The sequence below is a fragment of the Sitophilus oryzae genome, unplaced genomic scaffold, assembly GCF_002938485.1.
Source record: "Sitophilus oryzae breed Bouriz unplaced genomic scaffold, Soryzae_2.0 scaffold_177_pilon_pilon, whole genome shotgun sequence".
Taxonomy (NCBI): domain Eukaryota; kingdom Metazoa; phylum Arthropoda; class Insecta; order Coleoptera; family Curculionidae; genus Sitophilus; species Sitophilus oryzae.
The window spans coordinates 6760606-6779668 of NW_022146479.1; the positions used below are offsets into that span (position 1 = coordinate 6760606).

Genomic DNA, 19063 nt, shown 5'->3' on the forward strand with positions numbered 1-19063 from the left:
TTTTGAAAGTTATTTTTTTCAAACGTCACAAAAGTATCTATTATTTTTTGCGACGTGATTGACAACATAAAAAAACTAATTTTAACGCCTAGCCATACGACTAAGCACAAAAGTAGGAAAATATATATTATTAACTCATCTTTACAGTTGAGGGTTGGAACCTTTGGTATAACACAGCAAAATAAAACACTAAATCACCACAATACACCAAAAAACTTTTACTTTTATACTGGACGCGCGTTTCGCTAACCATGTTAGAATTATCAGCAGATGATTAAAAACTTTTGAGTTTTTAATCATCTGCATCAGTTTGAGTTTTTTTAATCATCTGCTGATGATGCTAACATAGTTAGCGAAACGCGCGTCCAGTATAAAAGTAAAAGTGTTTTGGTGTATTGTGGTGATTTAGTGTTTTATTTTGCTGATTAACTCATCTGTTATTAAACTGACATAAAGTGTAAAATACAACGAACGTAACCATAGTTTCTCAATATATAACTATTTACAATGTATTACTTTTAAATCTCATTATATTATTTGGAACGTTTAAAATTGTTTAAAAAAATTATTTGTGGCATTTGAAAACAAAATAGCATATTCTATTTGGAGTAAAAATTATTTTTTGTGCCTCGCTTGTATGTCATACAGTCTCGTCACAAAAAGTATCATTTTTACTCCGAATAAAACAATATACTATTTTTGCTCTTATATCGGTAAAAAATTATGACGTCCGAATTTTTGGGAAGGCTTGCCTGGGGTGGACTAGTTTTCATCTGGTAACTATATAAAAATAAAAACGAGATAGGGAAAATCTATAAATTATGCAAATAAAATTAACAATACGTAGATTGTTGCAATAAACTATAATGTATTTACCCGCTACTGATTTCAAATAATAAAAGGTTTATCAATTATAAATGAATAAAAAAGAGAAGATGACAAAGTCGAGGTAGCAAACGGGTAAAATTTCTCAACTTCGACAAATCTCAACAGCAACAAGAAAGACAAGGACCAAGCAAGGCAAAGTTGAAAAACTAGAATGTAAATAATTAAGTAATTATTAGGTTATATAGTAAGCATTTGAATAATCGTACAGCAAAAATAGTTATTTACTAAATGATGTTTATTCGAGCAGTGTCTCAGGTCTGGTGAATCGTTCGGCGAGTGGTTTCTTTCAATTCTAAGTATAACCTGAATCTCTGCTTCGCTAAAAAGAAATAAAGAAAATACCATCGTGACTACAGTGTGATTTTTTCGAGCTTGCAGCAATATAGTGTAAAGTATGTCCAAAGGATGAGCTTGGAGCGGAAAGTGACCTATAGCACAAACATGAAATCGAAATGCAGTCCCATTGTGAAAGTGTTTTTAGTGTTTTTAATCATTACAACCTGTCAGTGCCAGGAAGGTAAATATTTACGTCATATAACTAATCCTCCCTTCTAATCATATAACGAATCCTCCCTTCTAATTTTACAATATAAAAAATATATTTTTTTATTTAAATTTTTTTAAAAGAAAAATTGCTTTTATTAAAACATATTTTTTCCCAGCTTTGATTTGCTTTGAAGGTCAAGTACAAAATTAGCAAATCTTTACAAAAAGGTGCCTAAACAGAAAACCTACCATTGATAATTATATACGGATGTACAGATACTACCTTGTAAACTATTAAAACAATTAATTACCACTCATTTTAAAATATACGACGTACAGTGCTAGTTCATTTTGCCTCAAATCAAACAGGCTTAATTCTGTTATTTGTTGAACTAGAACATTCATTAAAATATTAAATAATATAGTTTTTTTTATACCAAAAATATGACAGTTATGTATATCTTGTTGTTTAATAGAACACCTATATACATATATTATATAGAAATGAATTAAACAGCACATTTTTCGTGATTTCAAAAATATCTCACACATGTCCGTTCTTTATACTAGTTTAATTTAAACTTAAAAATATGTAAAAGTATAATCACATTTATCTATCCAATTCGTATCACTGTACAATTTTTAATATTTCCTTTAAATATTGATACATTATATTCGTTTGAAATTTAGATGCAATGAAAAAATGCACTTAAACTGTTCTTGAACTGTGAACGGTTTTTCTGAATTCCTTTTACCAGAATTTTGTTGAAAACATCATAAATAGGTTTAGAAATGCTTGAATAAATGTATTAAAATAAATAGCAACAATAAATAGCAGTAGATAGTGAAAGAAATAAACATGTTTATGGTAATCCTTTCAAGGGATATGGCCCGTTAATCGCACAAAATTAATAAATTAAAAAATATTAAATGGAATAAAATAAATTGTAATATTCACTCAAAAAACGATGTTACATTAAAAGTATCAAATGTATCTGTATTTAGTTTTACAAAATGATCTTTAGAAAATAATTGTAACTGAAGAATACTGAACTCTTTAATTCTATAAGGCTAAAAAAAAATAATATAAACAAAGCATCTTAAGAGTAATTTTTTTGTCTGAATATATTCGACGAATTATTTTTGACGTATTTTCACTATTATTCATGTAATTGTTGCCCTTGCATGAATTTGAAAAAAATAATTTATCGATTCTAATAAACATTTGATATAGTTATTAAATTAACGGAAATTTTACATTCACCGTGTATTCGGTATTCCCCTCTATTTACAAGTATTTAATGCTGGTGCCGTAATAATTAGTGAAAATAGAATGTTACACAAAGAAACATTTTTGATAACTAAATTATTTTTTCACCACCTAGTGTTGTAAAATCGTTCTTATACAATTTTTACATAAGCTTTAAAATTAAAGTCTAATAACTTCTGTTCAGATTATATTAAACGTTGGTGAAATGAATGCAGCAGTAGATGTCGACACGTTAAGGGCTCTCATTTTTTGTCCCAAAGCTGAGAAACAAGCCAAAAAATCAAAATTATTAAGCCTGGTTCTTATTTTTTTTTGGCTGATTTTCATTAAAAATCGTTCTTATAATTTTTAACGATCCTGGCCACGTGTAAGCTCTCATTTAACTGTTCCAGAGCTTATAAACAATCTAAAAAAGAATACATGATTCTGTGCTGATTATTAATAAAAATTGTTCTAGGGCTGAGGTTCAAGCCAAAAAAGTAATTTAAATTAATTTTAAACCTTTTTTCAATATTAATAATTTTTATAATATTTATAAAAATATGTAGGCTTTTAAATTAAATTTATCTACAAGAAACAAGCCAAAAATATTATACAAATGTTATATTCATTCATACATTCAAGTTAAATAGAGAATATCTAATTTTAGTGGATGAGCGTTGTGAAATTAAAGCAACAGGAGAGTCTGGCACGTGTAAGCTGTCATTTAATTGTCCCAGGGCTGAGGAACAAGCTAAAAAAGGAATAGCACCCACATTGTGCGGTTTTTATCAACTAACCACACCTGTAGTCTGTTGCGAAAGTAAAATATTGCAAAATAAATTGAAACGTTTGTAAGACTGATTTATTTCAGACACGATAACCCCAGAGCCCAATGACAATTCGTTTTTAAATAACGATGAATTTATATTTCCCGAAGATCCTCCTTCAAGGAATCAAGGAAACAGTGGCTCGAATCACAACAGCAGGAAGAGTGAGCAAAGTGAGATGATTTTTAAGGCAAATGGGGGGCCATTTTTAATATGAACTTATAGATTTGGTTTTCTTATTACAGAATGTAACGAGTATTCTAAGTATATAACAGGGGTAGTTGAAGTCATTCCACTAGTAACACATACAGAAGCAATAAGTATTAATGTGACTAAATGTTGGGATAATAGTTCTCCCCTTATTGTTGGAGGAATGCCAGCTTATAAAGGAGAATTTCCATTTATGGTAAATATTAAAACCGAAATAAACTTAATCAATTTAAAAAAATCATAATTCTTATCATAATTTATCAAGATGATGACGAGGACAATCCTACCACTAATATTTAAAATAAAAAAGTTCTCTCTGCCCTTTAATCAAAATTATTACAGTTCATGAAATTTTAAGATGATATATGCGAATTTCTGGATCCAACTAATTAAATTATGTTTATAAGCATTCGAGTTTAAGTAGAAAACTGCTGGCTTCAGTGGTTCTCTACCTAAACCTGGGTTCCTATATATTCTTTCTTAAGGCTTTAATTGGTTTCATCTCTGAAGATGGAGATTTAAACTGGAGATGCGGTGGAACGATTGTAAGCGACAGATGGATCGTTACCGCTGCACATTGCACTTATTCAAGAGAGTAGGTCCTAAATATCAACCAAAGACATTTGGAAGAAACGGTATTCTCTTTTTAGCGAAGGAGAACCAAGGAAAATACGATTAGGGGAATTGGACTACACTAAAGAAGACCCTGATAGAGTGGACTATGATGTAGACAGAATTATTTCACATCCTCAGTACAAATATCCAGAAAAATATAACGACGTAGCTCTGATATCCACTAACAGAAAAATTCGATTTACACGGTACATAAGGCCAGCGTGTCTGTATACAAAACCATCTATTGAACAAAGTGTAGCTATTGCTACAGGATGGGGTAGAACAGGTGAGGTATTGTTTAATTAGTTCAGTGTTCTCATACATTTAATAACTTGTTGTAGATTACGTAGGAGAAAACAGCAATAAACTAATGAAGGTATCGCTTAATATCTATCCCGTAAGTGAGTGCAATAGGGTATTCAAAAGTGACAAAACCCAATTACCTAGAGGAATTTTGAGAAGTATGTTATGTGTGGGAGAGCTTAAAGGCGGTAAGGACACCTGTTTGGTAAGTTTTTTCACATTATTCCCAGTAGGTATCTAACCAGAAATCTCTCTCTCTGAAAGCTCACACAAAACTTAAGTCTTTTTTTATTTAAATAATTTTAATGACTTAAGTTATTTGATTTTTCATTTTTTGAAAGCTGACATGTTAAGACTTAAAATGTAGAATGTAGAATGTTTAGGAGGGGAGTTAATCAACGGGACCTTACGGATCTATTGTGTGTTCCCCTTTCTTGAGTTATAACGAGTTATAACTCATCATACAGTCTCAGGGCTTTAATAAAAGCCAGTATCTGAGACGACTCCACAGAGATCAGCTCTCCATCCTCGACATCAGCCGTACCAAAATTCATGGCACGAACGGTCGTCGTCTCGGCGCACTCAGTGATAAGGTGTTCTGGAGTTTACCATTTTCCCCACAGAATCTGCATTTACTGTTGTGTCTCCGCTTCAGCCTACTAAGGTGTTCGTTGAGAAGACAGTGTCCTGTTAGAATTCCCATGACAATCCGAAGATTGTTTTCACTTAAATCAAGGAAAATCTTTGATTTTTCTCGGTCGTAATTTCTTAGGAAATTTTTCGAGTGTTTTAGACCGTTGAAGGACACCCATTCCAGGTTATGGATGGAGTCTTCCAGATTCTTCAGTTCTGCTTTCAGTTGGTTCCCGCTTGGAAAACAGAACGGTTCTGGTCCAGTTAGTGGAGTGTCCGCTCCTTTTCTAGCTAGATCATTTGCTTTTTAATTGCCTTCTATCCCTTAGTGAGCAGGCACCCAGAGTAGGAGGACTTTATTTTCTTTGCCTAATTTGTTGAGCTTCTCTATGCATTCTTTGACCAACTTCGAATTAATGGTTACTGAGTTGATCGCGTTTAGTGCTGCTTGACTATCGGATAAGATGGCTATTTCATGGTTTTGATAGTTCTTATCTAAGATAAATTGTACGCATCTTTCGATAGCGTAAATTTCTGCCTGAAGGATGCTGGGGTAGGTGCCCATTGATTCGGAGTATTTAGTTTTCGGCCCAAATACTCCTATCCCTGTCTCTGCTTTGGTTTTGGAAGCATCAGTATACCAAGTTATGGTATGGTCTTTTACATACTGATCAAACGTTTCTTCCTTCCAATCCTTTTTATTACTCAATACTACAGTGAGGTGTCATCCACTGAGAGTTGGAGAAGTGGAATTTTCTTTTTGGGGGTGTTCCAAGCCCCTGACTTGAAAATTCTCCCAGTACTGTTACTGTCAATGACCATTCTAATAATTGTCGCATTCGCATAACTACCGACGACAATATGCAGTGGTGTTAGGTCTAGGATGACCTCCATTGCTGCTATTGGACAAGTTCTCATGGCACTTGTGATACAGATACATGCCAATCTCTGTAGTTTGCACAGGTTTTGCCTTGCTGTACGTCGCTCCAGCTTTGTCTACCAAGCAACACTAAAGTTAGAACAGTATTAAGACTATTTCTAGTATTATAACTAGAGTTGTTAAGACTTAAAATTATATAAAATTATTTGCGATTTAAATCTTTATACCGAAATAGAAAAAGAATTAAGCAATTAAAAAAGGCTTAAATTTAAGTCTTTTCCATGCAAAACTTCAGTCAGATTTTTATATACTTTTATGATACATTTTAACAGCAGCATTTTTTTAAACTCTTGGGCGTCAGCCAGGCAGCAGATTAAATAACAACCTGTGATAACAACACCATAGAAGAATAAATAAAAATAATTTTATTATCTTTCTCTCTGAACAACACTTAATACCACTAGTAATTAAAAGTTAGTTCTTCAGAACCGGTTTTGATTAATTTGTCGCGTTGAGCGTGCGTAGTCGGTCTGTTTTTTTTTCAAGTGAATCCCCGACCCTTTTATGTAGCCCGAAAACCGAACGAAATAAATTTTATTGATATCGAATACCTATACTGAAGAGTATATTAAAATCCTCCAGCCCTTAGCTTAGGCCAACGACTGATTACATAGTGATCAAAACATATCACCGCTTTTTTTTTAATAGACATGTATTCGATGACATCTAAACCTGTAATGGATACATATAAATTACTACAAGATCGGTTAAATTTTATAAATAACATATTTGTATTAGTAGTTATTCGGATAATTAGCCATTTTATTTTTTGCGGTTTTAGTCCCATTTGTACGTTCAAATAATGAATAATAAAGGTAATAAAGAAATCGGCCAATCGATAATACGAGAAATTTTATAATAAATGACTTAAGACTTGTATTAAATCTTTTTGAAATTGAATTATTGCAGTTCTGTATGTAACTATGCCCTTCGAGTGAATTAAAAAAGACGTCATAATAGCCCTGTTAAAAATTTATTAAGCATATAACAGACGAATATTTTTTTCCATTTTAGGGAGATTCTGGTGGTCCTCTAGTAATAACAGATAAACAAAATTGGTGCAAGTTTTACATAATTGGTGTGACATCATTTGGAAAACTTTGCGCTCAAGCAAATACACCTGCAGTGTATACTAAAATTTCAGAATATGTGAGTTGGATAGAACAGACTATTTGGTAAAATTATTTATATATTATTAAGATATTTTTTAAATAAAACACATAAGTAAAACAAAAAGGAATATGTATTTTAATATATTCTACATTGAGCATCCTATATTGATAATAAACAGAATTCAGTAACAAAAGGTAACTTATTCTTGGAACATTTTTATAGTTAGCTGAATAGTTCATAATTACAGTACAATCACAGTGGGAATACATATAAAATTTATGTTACTCTATCTCAAAGAATGGTAATAATACATTGACAATAATGTAATCTGTCTCCAAACCTTTTCTTATCCTATGTCTTTATATTACTAAATCAACAAAATTAAGGAAGTTTTTCTTTGGAAGGTAAAAAAGTACGTACACTACTTAAGTAATACATATTTGTATATGTAAAACAACTCTTGTATGACAAGAACATAGTAATCTACATCTGAATATCTTTGATGTTAGAATTAATTATAAAATAATAAATAAAGAATGTTTTACTTCAAGCCACGCCCTAGACATTCTATTAATAATAACAATACCTTGTACTTATTAGTGAAAGGATCATATCTTAATTAGCCTTTTTTGCCTTTTTTTTTCATTTCTTTTACGATATTTTTCATTTCTATTACAATATGTATTAGCCTTCATATAAAATAAATTATACAAATGTATCCTAAAAATATAAAAAACCAGAGATTTGAAGCACATATCACATTTACTGTTTATAAATTAGATTTAATAAAAAAGATAATTTTAGAAATTTAATAAACAAAAAATTGATTTTCACAGCAGTTGTGTCATCTCTGGTGTTTATAACAGTCAATTTGTACAGAAATAAAACTTAAAACTAGCAGATACCTGTCAAAGACTATACAAATAAAAATGTGTTAAAATTAAATAAAATAATGTGTTTGATAACTAATGCATATATCCAGAATATACAGGGTGGTCTGAATGGTATACTGCAGATAAAAATAAGTAAAAAAAGTTCGTATAAATATATATGTCCTAAACTGCTTCGTTTCGGTGATACAGGGTGTAGCAGTTTCATTTTTTATTCGATTTTTTCCAGATAGTTTCTCAGCTGCCGCCGATATTTGGATGAAAATTGGTGTCTGCGTGTTTTTTTGATAGGATAAACTCAATTTCGATGTCAGTATGACTCAGGAGCCACATATGTTTTACCTGTTTTGAAGAGTAATAACTTTTCGTCCGTACCTGTATAACACTAGGTACTGAGTGAAAAAATATACATCGAAAAAAATTTTATACCGGTACGGACGAAAAATCATTACTCTTCAAATCGGTTAAAAAACATGTAGGCAGCGCCACCTACCAGTAGGAGTCATATTGACATTGAAATAAAATTTATCAAGTCAAAAAACAACCAGATAACAATTTTCATCCAATTATCAACGGTGGTTCAGAAATGATTTGGATAAAACTAAAATAAAAATGAAACTCTACACCCTGTACCTCCGAAACGATGCATTTTAGGACATACATTTATCAAACTTTTTTACTTATTTTTATTTGCAGAATATGCTGCGGAAGTTTCCCGAATAACAATTCGGACCACCCTGTACATAGATGGTGTCCATAATTCTCTGAACATAATTTCAACAAAATATTACAAAGTGCACAGTAAAAACATTTGATTTTTATATCTAACATGCATATACCAATATGTTCTTACTTTTAGCAATATAATATAGTCATTAAAGTTTATCACTTACTCCTCATTTTGGACACCCAGTACCCGTGATTATATTGGAAAATATTTGGAGATATTTAAAATAATTAAAATTGTTAATGAAGCTAAAAGCTTGTCAATTAAATAACACTAATTTAATATATAACAGTTGGAAGTATATCTTTTTAATTATTAACATGTACGTAAAAAATATTAGAAATTAATTTAGATATAAAAAAAATTATAATCATAAGTTGTTGCAGTTCAAATTCTCCTTTTACTTTTATTAAATCCATCAAATCCAAATTAATAAAATTTCTCTCACATTAAAAAATGTAGTTGTGTATTTGTACACTTGTAGGTCTTTAAATGCTACACCGACAATAAATAGTTGTAAAACAATGATCTAAATGCATAATATAAAATAAAACAATGCAATTGTAATTTACATAAAAATCCAACTTTTAACAGGAAATTTACTTGAATAACATTCAATAATTGATCAATTAATTTGTGATTTAAAAATATTTAGAAATGTATCTATTTTTATAAGTATATATTAATTATTCCGCATATAATCAGTATATTATAAAAAAGCACAAAATTATACATTATTAATTATGTAAAAATAAATAAGACTGGTGCTTTGCATGAAATTGAGTAGAAAAACTATTTTCTATTTATTTAATATCACCTCTTCCACATTATTTACATCATGGATTTTCATTTTGCATAGCTTAAAAATTTCTTCTTGCTCTACTGCTTTCTCATCATCATGAATGGTTGACCATAATAATCCATCACCAATAGGTTCATGTGTTGATGGAAAAAGAATATGTTTCCAAAAAACCCTAAATGTTTACTATGTACAAAAGTAAAATTGTAATAAAAATATCATTTATACCTTCCTTCAACAAGACCAAGAAACAAAATCCAATTATTTTTTGGTCCAAAATTATATGGATTTCTATAAGTTTTGCCTTGTTCTTTCAGCCTTAAAGTTTCAGCTTTGTTAATGTTTGCTTCTATACTTGTTTCACCCCTAGTAATGAGAAGAGAGTGCCAAACTGATAGGGCTCCTAAAGCAAATAAAACACCTGCAAAAATATTTCAATAGTGGTATTTAAATCACAACAAATTGAAATCTAATACCTAAATTTATTAATGCCATATAGATAAGGGCTTTTCTTCTGTAAGGATTCACTGGTTCTAATTCATGTTCCTCCAGAAATGAAGAATCTAATATCACTGTGCCTGTCTGCAATAAAAGGTATTTAACATAAAATATGTCTAAGTTGTTTTCAACAAAATTACCACTGGTATTAAAGCACCAGTCTTATTTATTTTTACAGAATGACCTTCTAATTCTAGTTCATCACAACCATCTTCACTTAGCATTATGGAGTTATAGACAAGTTCCCATCCAGCCATAATTAAATATATCACCCCAACCACCATATATGCCATATACATAAAGAAATACCTGTGGTTTCTATAACCTACACAATTATTTAACCAAGCTATAAAGTAAGATTAAGGAAATATTTACCAAAAACTTCTTAAAAGCTATATTGACTGTCTTAATATATAAAAGGATACGACAGTGATGATCCATTTTTAAAATACACCGATTACATACTGAGCAGTGATGGGTTCTTGGTGGCTTAGGAGCTATACATTTTTTACATATGCTTACAGCTTCAGTTATTAATTCACCCTTAGAAAAAGGAGACTTAATAATTAAAAAATAAGACAGAGATGTAATATTTTACTTCTGGTGGAAATCCTGGGTGTGTTGTGCAGGCCATATAATAATGAAAACAAATATTTACTAACAGCCAGTGACCTAAAGTGACTAGAAAGATACATGCGTAATGGTTTTTCTTCCACCAATATGGTATACCAATCCAATAGGCAATAAAAATAACTGATGCTGTTAAGCTTATTACAGCTGCCACTAAAAGCTGAAACAGATCATGTTTTATAAAGTATATTAATTTCCTCTGGCCCTACATACTTTTCCAATAGCATGGGTAAATGTATCAACAAACCAAAACATTGGACCCATACACACATCGGCCATATAACTTGCATCCATAAAATGATTGTAAGTAAGTGAAAGGTAGGTAATACGACATTTTAAATAAAAGTTTCTTACAGATGGGCTAAAATTATATAAAGCTCTTTAAAGGTTTCAAATGAATTTTTAATATTTGTTTACCAGAGTAATTTTCTAACACGTAGAGCCCTCCAATACCAAGCCATTATATTAAGGGAGGAAGGAAAATATCATGTCATAAGTTCTTTCTACAATGCATTGTGATTTTTCAATTATTTACACAAATTTTTGTTGGATCACATCTGAAAAATAATCAATTTTCGTTTCTAACCTCAAACTTCTGTCAGACCGTTGACAATTTATTAAAGGTCAGATAAGGAAGTGGCTATAGCTCCTATCTGTGCACTTTGTGGCGTGGCTAAAGTCTAAACTCCTATTTCCAGAAAATCAATATTTTCTATACAAAAAAATAAAAATATATTATAGAAAAATTAGAATAAAATTCCTTTCAGAACTGATACAATTTTATAACTTGCAATATGATGGGAATGCGTAAATAATAACACCTAGTTAACAATTCTGTACGCGTAATTTTCCTAATTGGCATTAACAACAAAGTTAACAAGATATTTTACACAAATCAGTTAAATTTTATGAAGAAATTGAGTTCATATTCACAATACGAATGGGATTTGTTAATAACCGCAACAAATTTTAAGTGTTATAAAGTGCCCTGAATAATGCAGGTTTACTCTATGAGCCAGGTTTTATACAGGATAATAAAAGTTTATATATATTTTTATATGTCTGTAAAAGAAATATTTTATATAATATATTTTTAATGTTTTAATTAAAGCATATGGAGTAATATTATCCTTTTTGTAATAAAGCCTCAAAACATATAAAGGAGAGGGTTATATTAACGTTATATAATTCTTTTTATACCTACCTATCTAGCATAAAAAAAGTTGCTGTATTTTATTATGTTAATATTAATAAATTAATAATGGGTTCATCTAAGTTTCTAATTTTAAGAGATAATAGTGTACTTGTAAGGTCACAATATACAACGCCTATATTTCCTTATTTAGCAGTTATAAAATCGCTGAAATGACGAAAACCAAAACTACATGTAAGGAAACAAGTGGAAAAATGTCCATTTTTCCACTTTTTACTACATATAGTCATTATTTTCCAATTCAGTTTTTTTCAATATTTTTACACATTTTTAAAGGTCTTAAGAGAAATAGTAAACATATATCTAATATTATGGAAATATCAGCATTTGTAGATAACAACCATTTTATGTAAATTCAGAATATATACACCTTCCAAGGATTAGACGATTTGGTTTGAAAATTGTAAGAAAATAAATTTTTTGAAGCCTTGCTTTTGAGCATTTTTTGATTATGGTTAAAACCTTAGATTAAAAATGTTAAAACTTCCCCTAAAACAGTTTTTTCGTAAAACCCTTTGGTGAAAGCACAATGGTTTATATTTTCTTATTCTACACCTTTCAATTAGTATATAACAGAAGTTTTAACAAAATGGTGGCATCACCAAAAATCGACTATTTTCATGATTATTTTATGTATTATATGAAGTGAAAAAATGTCAATTTTTGGTTTTGTATATTTTCAAAGATCTTAAAGAAATAATAAACATAGACCTAATATTATGAAAATATCAGTATTTATAGGAAATTTTATGTAGATTCAGAAAATATACACCTTTGTTCGCTTAGATACTTTAGTTTTGTGAGAAAATTAATTTTTTGAGCCCTTGTTTTTGAGCTATGTAGTCTTAGTGATTGTCAAAAAAGTCCCCTACAATAAGTACCGCACTCCTAAGGCTACAATGGCCAAATATTTTAATATTCTACGCTTTTCAATTAGTATATAACAGCAGTTTTAACATAATCGGTGACAAGCGCTATTTTTGATGATGGTTAAAACGTCTCCAACAACTAATACCGTACTCGTAAGACTACAATGGCCTATATTTTCTTATTCTACGCCTTTTAATTAATGATTAGCAGCAGTTTTAACAAAATTGGTGTCATGATAAAAATCGCCAATTTTCATGACTACGAATATGTAAAATGTCGAAGAATGACCCTTTTTGTTTAAAAGTCTTATTTTATGACTACTCTTACTAATTACCTACATAATATTACATTATTTACGGAATTTAATGGCAAATACACTGAGCTTAAAAGTACATAGAAAATGTGTTTGAATCGTTCACTATATTGAAAAAAATATTTCTTTGAAATATGCGCAAAACTATTGTAAAATATAAATTTAAACAAAGACTTGGAGTGAAAGCCTCAAAGCAGAAATCTGATATAGAGATTTATCGGAATGCTGGAACACCCTGTAAATATGAGTGGAGTGCGATCAGTCACTTCCTTTACGTTCTCTATTAGGAGGATGTATCCTAACCAGGAAATACGATTTCTGGGATGTAGTGCTATAATGCCTATGAACATTTAAATACTAACGCTCGTTCTTCTAAATTAATTCGTTATCTGGCAGCTCGAACGACTCATTCAATTCTGTTTTATTGTTTTACCACTCAAGCTGTCGTGCCAATTGTATCAGTGATGTACTATGTGATTCTCCAAGGAACTTTTCTCAACAAAATATACATATTCGCTCGATATATACCGTATGCCCCTTTTTAAAATACATTACATAGTGGAAATGATTAAGAACAAAACATTTCGTTAACTCTCCTTTATGAAAACTTAACAATCCAACTATTTTGTAATACCGTCTTGCGCAAGACTCTTGTAAGTCTTACATTTTATAATAGATTTTAGTAGATGCACTTTTTGCATAGAAAATCTTTAAATAAAAAATACATATTTTTGGTAATTTAATGCAAATAAAACTTTAAAGACAGAAATTATTAGAATATTGTTCTAGCAAAAATGTTTATTTTTCAATATATTATATTGAAACAGTATTCCTTTCTTTAAAATTTTATACAATAATCGGAAAAATACTATTTTTTGTAATAAAATAAATTAAAATAACTTTAACAAATAAGTAATTTCTTGTATCATATAAACGTGAAAAAATACAAGAGTCTTGCATTACAGAAAATGCATGCTTGGTATTCGTCTTAAGGTGCGTATTCATTATCCGAACGAACGAACGAACGAGCGAGCGAGCGAACGAATGGAATTCGGTATATTTGGACGGTGGAACGAACGCATGCGGTCGTTCGTTTGTTCGTTCGCTCGACCATCCGTTTCGAGTCGGTACATCAAAGGCGTCCGCAAACGAATGGGTTAAGGTATTTTCGTTTGGTTCTAAAATCCGGTCCCGTCCATACTACTACCGAACGAACGAATGAACATTCGTTCGTTCGTTCGGATAGTGAATACGCACCTTTAAAGGTGGGTACTCACTGAGCGAACGAACAACGAACTCCGAATGATTCGTCAAGTGTGTACGTAAATGCGAAGGCGAATCGAATGGCATTTTTAAGTTCGGTTCGCCGTCGCCTGCGTTCAGTCGGAGAGCGGTACATCAAAGAGATTCGCAGTTCGGTGTTGACGAGATTCGCGGGTTTTTAATTTTTTGGGGGAACTCCGAATCCGAATTTATATTATTTACATTTGGACGCTGTGTTTTTAAGTTTAAAAGATTCAAGATGTCTGGTAAACTTCAATGGACAGACGAACTTACAATTGATTTAATTGAAGCATATAGAAAGGAGGAATTGTTATGGAATCCTTCCAATTTGTACCATAACAAAAGTAAAAAAAGATGCATGGAAGCAGTCTAGTCCCTATATTTATCCCGACTGTGATAAACCTTTGACATCCAATGTTTTCTTTTCCTTTTTTGTTTTTTTACTTTTAGTGATCCCGCAATAATTATAAAAGCTGATGCCGCTATAATTTTGTCACACATTTTTTCTGCTAAACAAACTCACAAACCGACGAAGCCAACCAAACAGCGAACTTTCTGCATTCGTTTCGGATTCGCTCATTGGTAGGGTACCTGAATTACGGCCGAACGAACCCAGAACCTTCGTTGTTTGGACTTCGTTGTTCGTTCGGAATTCGTTCGCTCAGTGAGTACCCACCTTACAGTCTTGCACTGGCCGATCTTACAGATCAAACGTTGGTATTGTATAGTACTCAGGGGCGGATACAGAAATTAATTTTAGGGGGGACCCGGAATGTATTTTAGGGGGGGCCCGGAATGTATTTTAGGGGGGTCCAAATAAAAGGTAATATAGAATATGCTGTTTAGCGAGCCATTTTTAACGAAAAAGCCTAATATTTAACACAATTTAGAGATCTTAGGGAAGGCCTGGGCCCCATAGGCCCCCCCTCTGTATCCACCACTGATAGTACTTGTCTTACTTTTTGTGCAAGACTAAAACAAAGACCAGTTCGCTCCAATGAGTTCCATGATGATTCTAAATCTGGACAGTGTCGGACTGGTCATATAGTCAAGGTGGTGATTTTCAGGCCCACCTCTGGTACTTAGTAGTACCCTTGTAGTACTTAGTACTTGCATATAAAATAGTTAATTCATACTTAGAATCATTTAAAAACAGTTTACTATTAAGTTATTTTTGAAGCCATTCGACTATTTTCGGTATCAAGACGATCAAATATATTTCTGGTCATATACGTATGGAACTCATGAAGTTGAATTATATGATTCTTTTGTACAGGATTTCTAGAAGGCACTCTTTCTCTTGGTTTGATGATTCAGGTTTTGTTTTTGTTAGAACACTTCTCAGAGTAGTCCCAGAATTAAAAACAGTTTTAATTTTATATTCGCCTGACCTTCTCCGATGTTCCTTTCACATATCGAATCGTCGAGAGAGAGGCATCCTCCTCAGGCTGGCGTACCAATGAGTCGGACCTGCAATTGAATATAATAATGTCTAGGGATTTTGCAGAGTAACCATTCTGAAGCAAATCGGTTTTAATATTATTTAGTTCAGAATTCAGAGATTCTTGTTTACTGCATATAGCGATTGCTCTATGACATAGTGTTTTAATTATACCTTTTTTGGTTGCTTCAGAATGGTTCGACTGGGAATTTAAATATTTTCCCGTATGTGTTGATTTTCTATATACAGCTGTGCTAATAGATCCATCGCTTCTACTGACAAGAACATTCAGAACCGGCAGGCAGAATTTTTTCTCTTTCTCAATCGTGAATCTGATTGAGTTATTTCGTGAATTAAGATGATTAAGAAAGGAATCCAACTGTCTATCGGTTCCTTTCCAGATTATAAAGGTATCATCAACGGAAGTCCGAAACTCTTTTAGTTTTAACACTGAATCATTGTCTACCACATTTAAAGTAAAAATAAAAGACTATCAGGAAATGAACAAGAAATATAACTTCACTTTTTTTTCACCAGAGCAGAGACAGATGATAAAGTTCATAGCAGACAAAATTCACAGCAGACCTGATAAGCAAAGACAAAAACAATCAAAACAGCAGTGGGTCTCTCAACGTTAATATGCAGATAATTTGGAATACCACCAAAATAGCAGCAGATATGTTGTTTATATTAAAAAGGTAAATAAAACATTGTTAAAAAAGTATCCAAATATTAAATATTGTTAAAAGAGAAAATTAGGTAAAATATTTACAGTAGTCACACACATAAATACGTTCCGGCGTCATTTATAACACAGAGTGCACTGATCCCACTATGCACTGTGCATGTGAGGCACTGATCCTACTATTCTCCCCTTGTACCTTTCCTTCGCCTAAAAAAACATAACAGCTTACTTTGGGTTTTTCTTATTACCGATTCTGAACCATCCTATAACAGTGATACGCACGCGCATAAGAAAATATGAAAAAAGTATTTCATATGCGCATGGGCTGCAGAGTTCTAGGACGGTTCAGAATCGGAAATAACAAGAACTCGAACAAAGCTACAGTCTCTTCTGGCTCTCTATTTAAATCAAATTCTAGAGCGAGTTCTGAGGAGGTCGAAATACCTGTTACCTTTATCTCTACAATTAAGATCAGATTAAGACAAATATATCGACACCGGACACCTTATATGTTTAAACATATCAAGGAGGTTAACCTACAGTGCGTGCCAAAGAAATTTACATACATTATAGAATCGAAAAGCAGTAAGATGAACGTTAATTTGGACTATTCCAAATTTACATCAGTTATAGTATTACAAATTAGCAACATGAAGACCTACGCCATAATCCTTAAAAATATATATATGCATTAATATATCATAAAAATACATTTAACAAATTAAAATATAAACCAATACTTATCTGAAGACCCAATCAAAGTTAGTTTAAATAAAAAAGCAGGGCGATGATTGCCGATTTAATTTCCAATAGGAAAGATTTTGTCACGTCACAATTCTTTATTCATATATTTTTGCTCTGTACTATATATTTAAATAATTACAAACCCTGTTGCCCACTAAATACAAGCCGAACTATTAGTTTATACCATATTTAAACAGATCGCGCTTCGCATAGCTTCAATAAATGGGTATTCCAAATTACTAACAGTATTCCACATTACCCTCTTTTCCTCTAAAAAAATAACTTTTTATTTTTTGGATTTCTGTTTCCTTGGAGGAACCCCCAGCCCTTTTTCCAGAAATTACTCTCTTACTCTTAGTTGAAGAAATTTGATAGCAAAAAATGTTTTTTTAAATATTTTGGATATCAGATTTTTTATAGTGTCTGCATGTCCCCCATTTGGTATAAAGATCGGATGTGCTTCTCCCTCTCCATTTCATCATTGACGGTTATTATAATATGGCGCCCAAGGGGGAGCGCTTGATGCCGATTGTCTACTTCCGTTTTCGTTTTTTTGTATCCAAGCTCAACTGCAAAGACCTTTCATTTCAGGTATAATTAAGGGGCAATTAAAAATATGGACGCAAAAAGATGAATGTGCTAAACTGGACTACAGAAGCGTATTTACAAAATTCCAGGCGTTGAATATAGCAAAATTTTATTTTTTACTGTTGTTCGGATATCAAAACTGTAACATTTGTTATAAAAATATAGTTACAATAGGTAAATGATTCCCGTAATTATAACTGTTACTATCAGAACTGCAAGGTCACAGAATTTTTTTTTGACTTAAATGATATTAATGACTTAAATCATTTGCTTTGAAGTTTTGAAAGCTGACTTAAGATTTAAAATTTAAGTCATTTTCAAAATGACTTGTGATTTAAGTCTTTATTCCGAAATAGAAAAAGATTAAAGTCGTTAAAAAAGATTTAAGTCTTTTTAAAGATTTAAGTCTTTTTGGAAAAGATTTAACTCATTAAAAAAGATTTAAATCTTTAAAACTTAAGTCATTTGAACTTTATATTAAATTTGATTTAAGACTTAAATCATTTTGCTTTAAGAAATGACTTAAAACTTAAGTCTTTTTAAAACTGACTTCTTGCAGCTCTGATTACTATATGTATAAGCTTGGTGCATTCTCCGCCTGTGCCCCTACCCCCCTGCCGCCATCGGAGAATATCGTAAAAAACTAGCATATACAAATACACCGGTTTAAAAGTGTTAGAAAGCATAATTTGTGAAAATTCTATAAATAAAAATAAAAAAGTAAATATTTTGATATCTTCAGAAGGTCTATCTTCTATTATAAATTTATGTGGGAAATGTCATCGATCCTCATTTCCCAGCCAACTGGACGCCGTTTTTTTTTTCTAGTGGACCGATTTTGATGATCTTTTAAGCAATTTGTAGCTAGATTATTTGACTTTTTAGTATTTCTTTCTAAATTAAAAATAAAAGTTCCCTTCTGTCAATTATACAGGGAAACACAAAATGTTATTTTGGTAAAAGTTTGGAACATCTTGTGGAATATATGTTAAAAAAGCAAGGAATTTGAAAATCATTCTATCATCTAAGTGGATCTTTTCTCGATAGTTTCATTTTTTCCTCTCAATAGCTTTATTTTATTTTGGAAATATTCGCTTTTGAAGAAGACACTAAC

At 31.3% G+C, this 19063-nt stretch overlaps 2 protein-coding genes across 4 annotated transcripts; one reads left to right on the top strand and one right to left on the bottom strand.

The window, feature by feature from the left end:
• Nucleotides 1-915: 915 nt before the first annotated feature.
• Nucleotides 916-7395, top strand: LOC115882231 (serine protease snake-like). Of its 3 annotated transcripts, none has more exons than XM_030900152.1 (9): nucleotides 916-1041; nucleotides 1136-1405; nucleotides 3294-3446; nucleotides 3498-3626; nucleotides 3699-3859; nucleotides 4149-4258; nucleotides 4314-4564; nucleotides 4620-4786; nucleotides 7169-7395. In XM_030900152.1, the coding sequence occupies exons 2-9, from the start codon at nucleotides 1294-1296 to the stop codon at nucleotides 7331-7333; spliced, it is 1248 nt and encodes a 415-aa protein (XP_030756012.1). In that variant the 5' UTR covers nucleotides 916-1041; nucleotides 1136-1293; the 3' UTR covers nucleotides 7334-7395. The 3 variants fall into 3 exon arrangements, with proteins under 3 accessions (XP_030756012.1, XP_030756011.1, XP_030756013.1); XM_030900151.1 differs by having other exon boundaries at nucleotides 930-1072; XM_030900153.1 differs by having other exon boundaries at nucleotides 930-1072; nucleotides 4620-4769; nucleotides 7169-7278.
• On the bottom strand, nucleotides 7380-11437 carry LOC115882233 (palmitoyltransferase ZDHHC16B). Its single transcript, XM_030900154.1, has 8 exons — nucleotides 11229-11437; nucleotides 11025-11172; nucleotides 10780-10971; nucleotides 10607-10724; nucleotides 10322-10527; nucleotides 10160-10265; nucleotides 9912-10104; nucleotides 7380-9858 (listed from the first exon to the last, which is right to left on the bottom strand). The coding sequence occupies exons 1-8, from the start codon at nucleotides 11270-11272 to the stop codon at nucleotides 9684-9686; spliced, it is 1182 nt and encodes a 393-aa protein (XP_030756014.1). The 5' UTR covers nucleotides 11273-11437; the 3' UTR covers nucleotides 7380-9683.
• Between the last annotated feature and the right edge of the window lie 7626 nt (nucleotides 11438-19063).

Bases quoted from the DNA above. Each gene is read 5' to 3' on its own strand.
- LOC115882233 (XM_030900154.1), bottom strand. From the start codon at position 11,272: ATGGCTTGGTATTGGAGGGCTCTACGTGTTAGAAAATTACTCTG. The intron at 11,173-11,228 runs GTAAACAAATAT...ATATAATTTTAG, and splicing joins CGTGTTAGAAAATTACTCTG to CCCATCTGTAAGAAACTTTT. The intron at 10,105-10,159 runs GTATTAGATTTC...ATATTTTTGCAG, and splicing joins TATGGCATTAATAAATTTAG to GTGTTTTATTTGCTTTAGGA.
- LOC115882231 (XM_030900152.1), top strand. From the start codon at position 1,294: ATGAGCTTGGAGCGGAAAGTGACCTATAGCACAAACATGAAATCGAAA. The intron at 3,860-4,148 runs GTAAATATTAAA...TTCTTTCTTAAG, and splicing joins AAGGAGAATTTCCATTTATG to GCTTTAATTGGTTTCATCTC. The intron at 4,565-4,619 runs GTGAGGTATTGT...AACTTGTTGTAG, and splicing joins TACAGGATGGGGTAGAACAG to ATTACGTAGGAGAAAACAGC.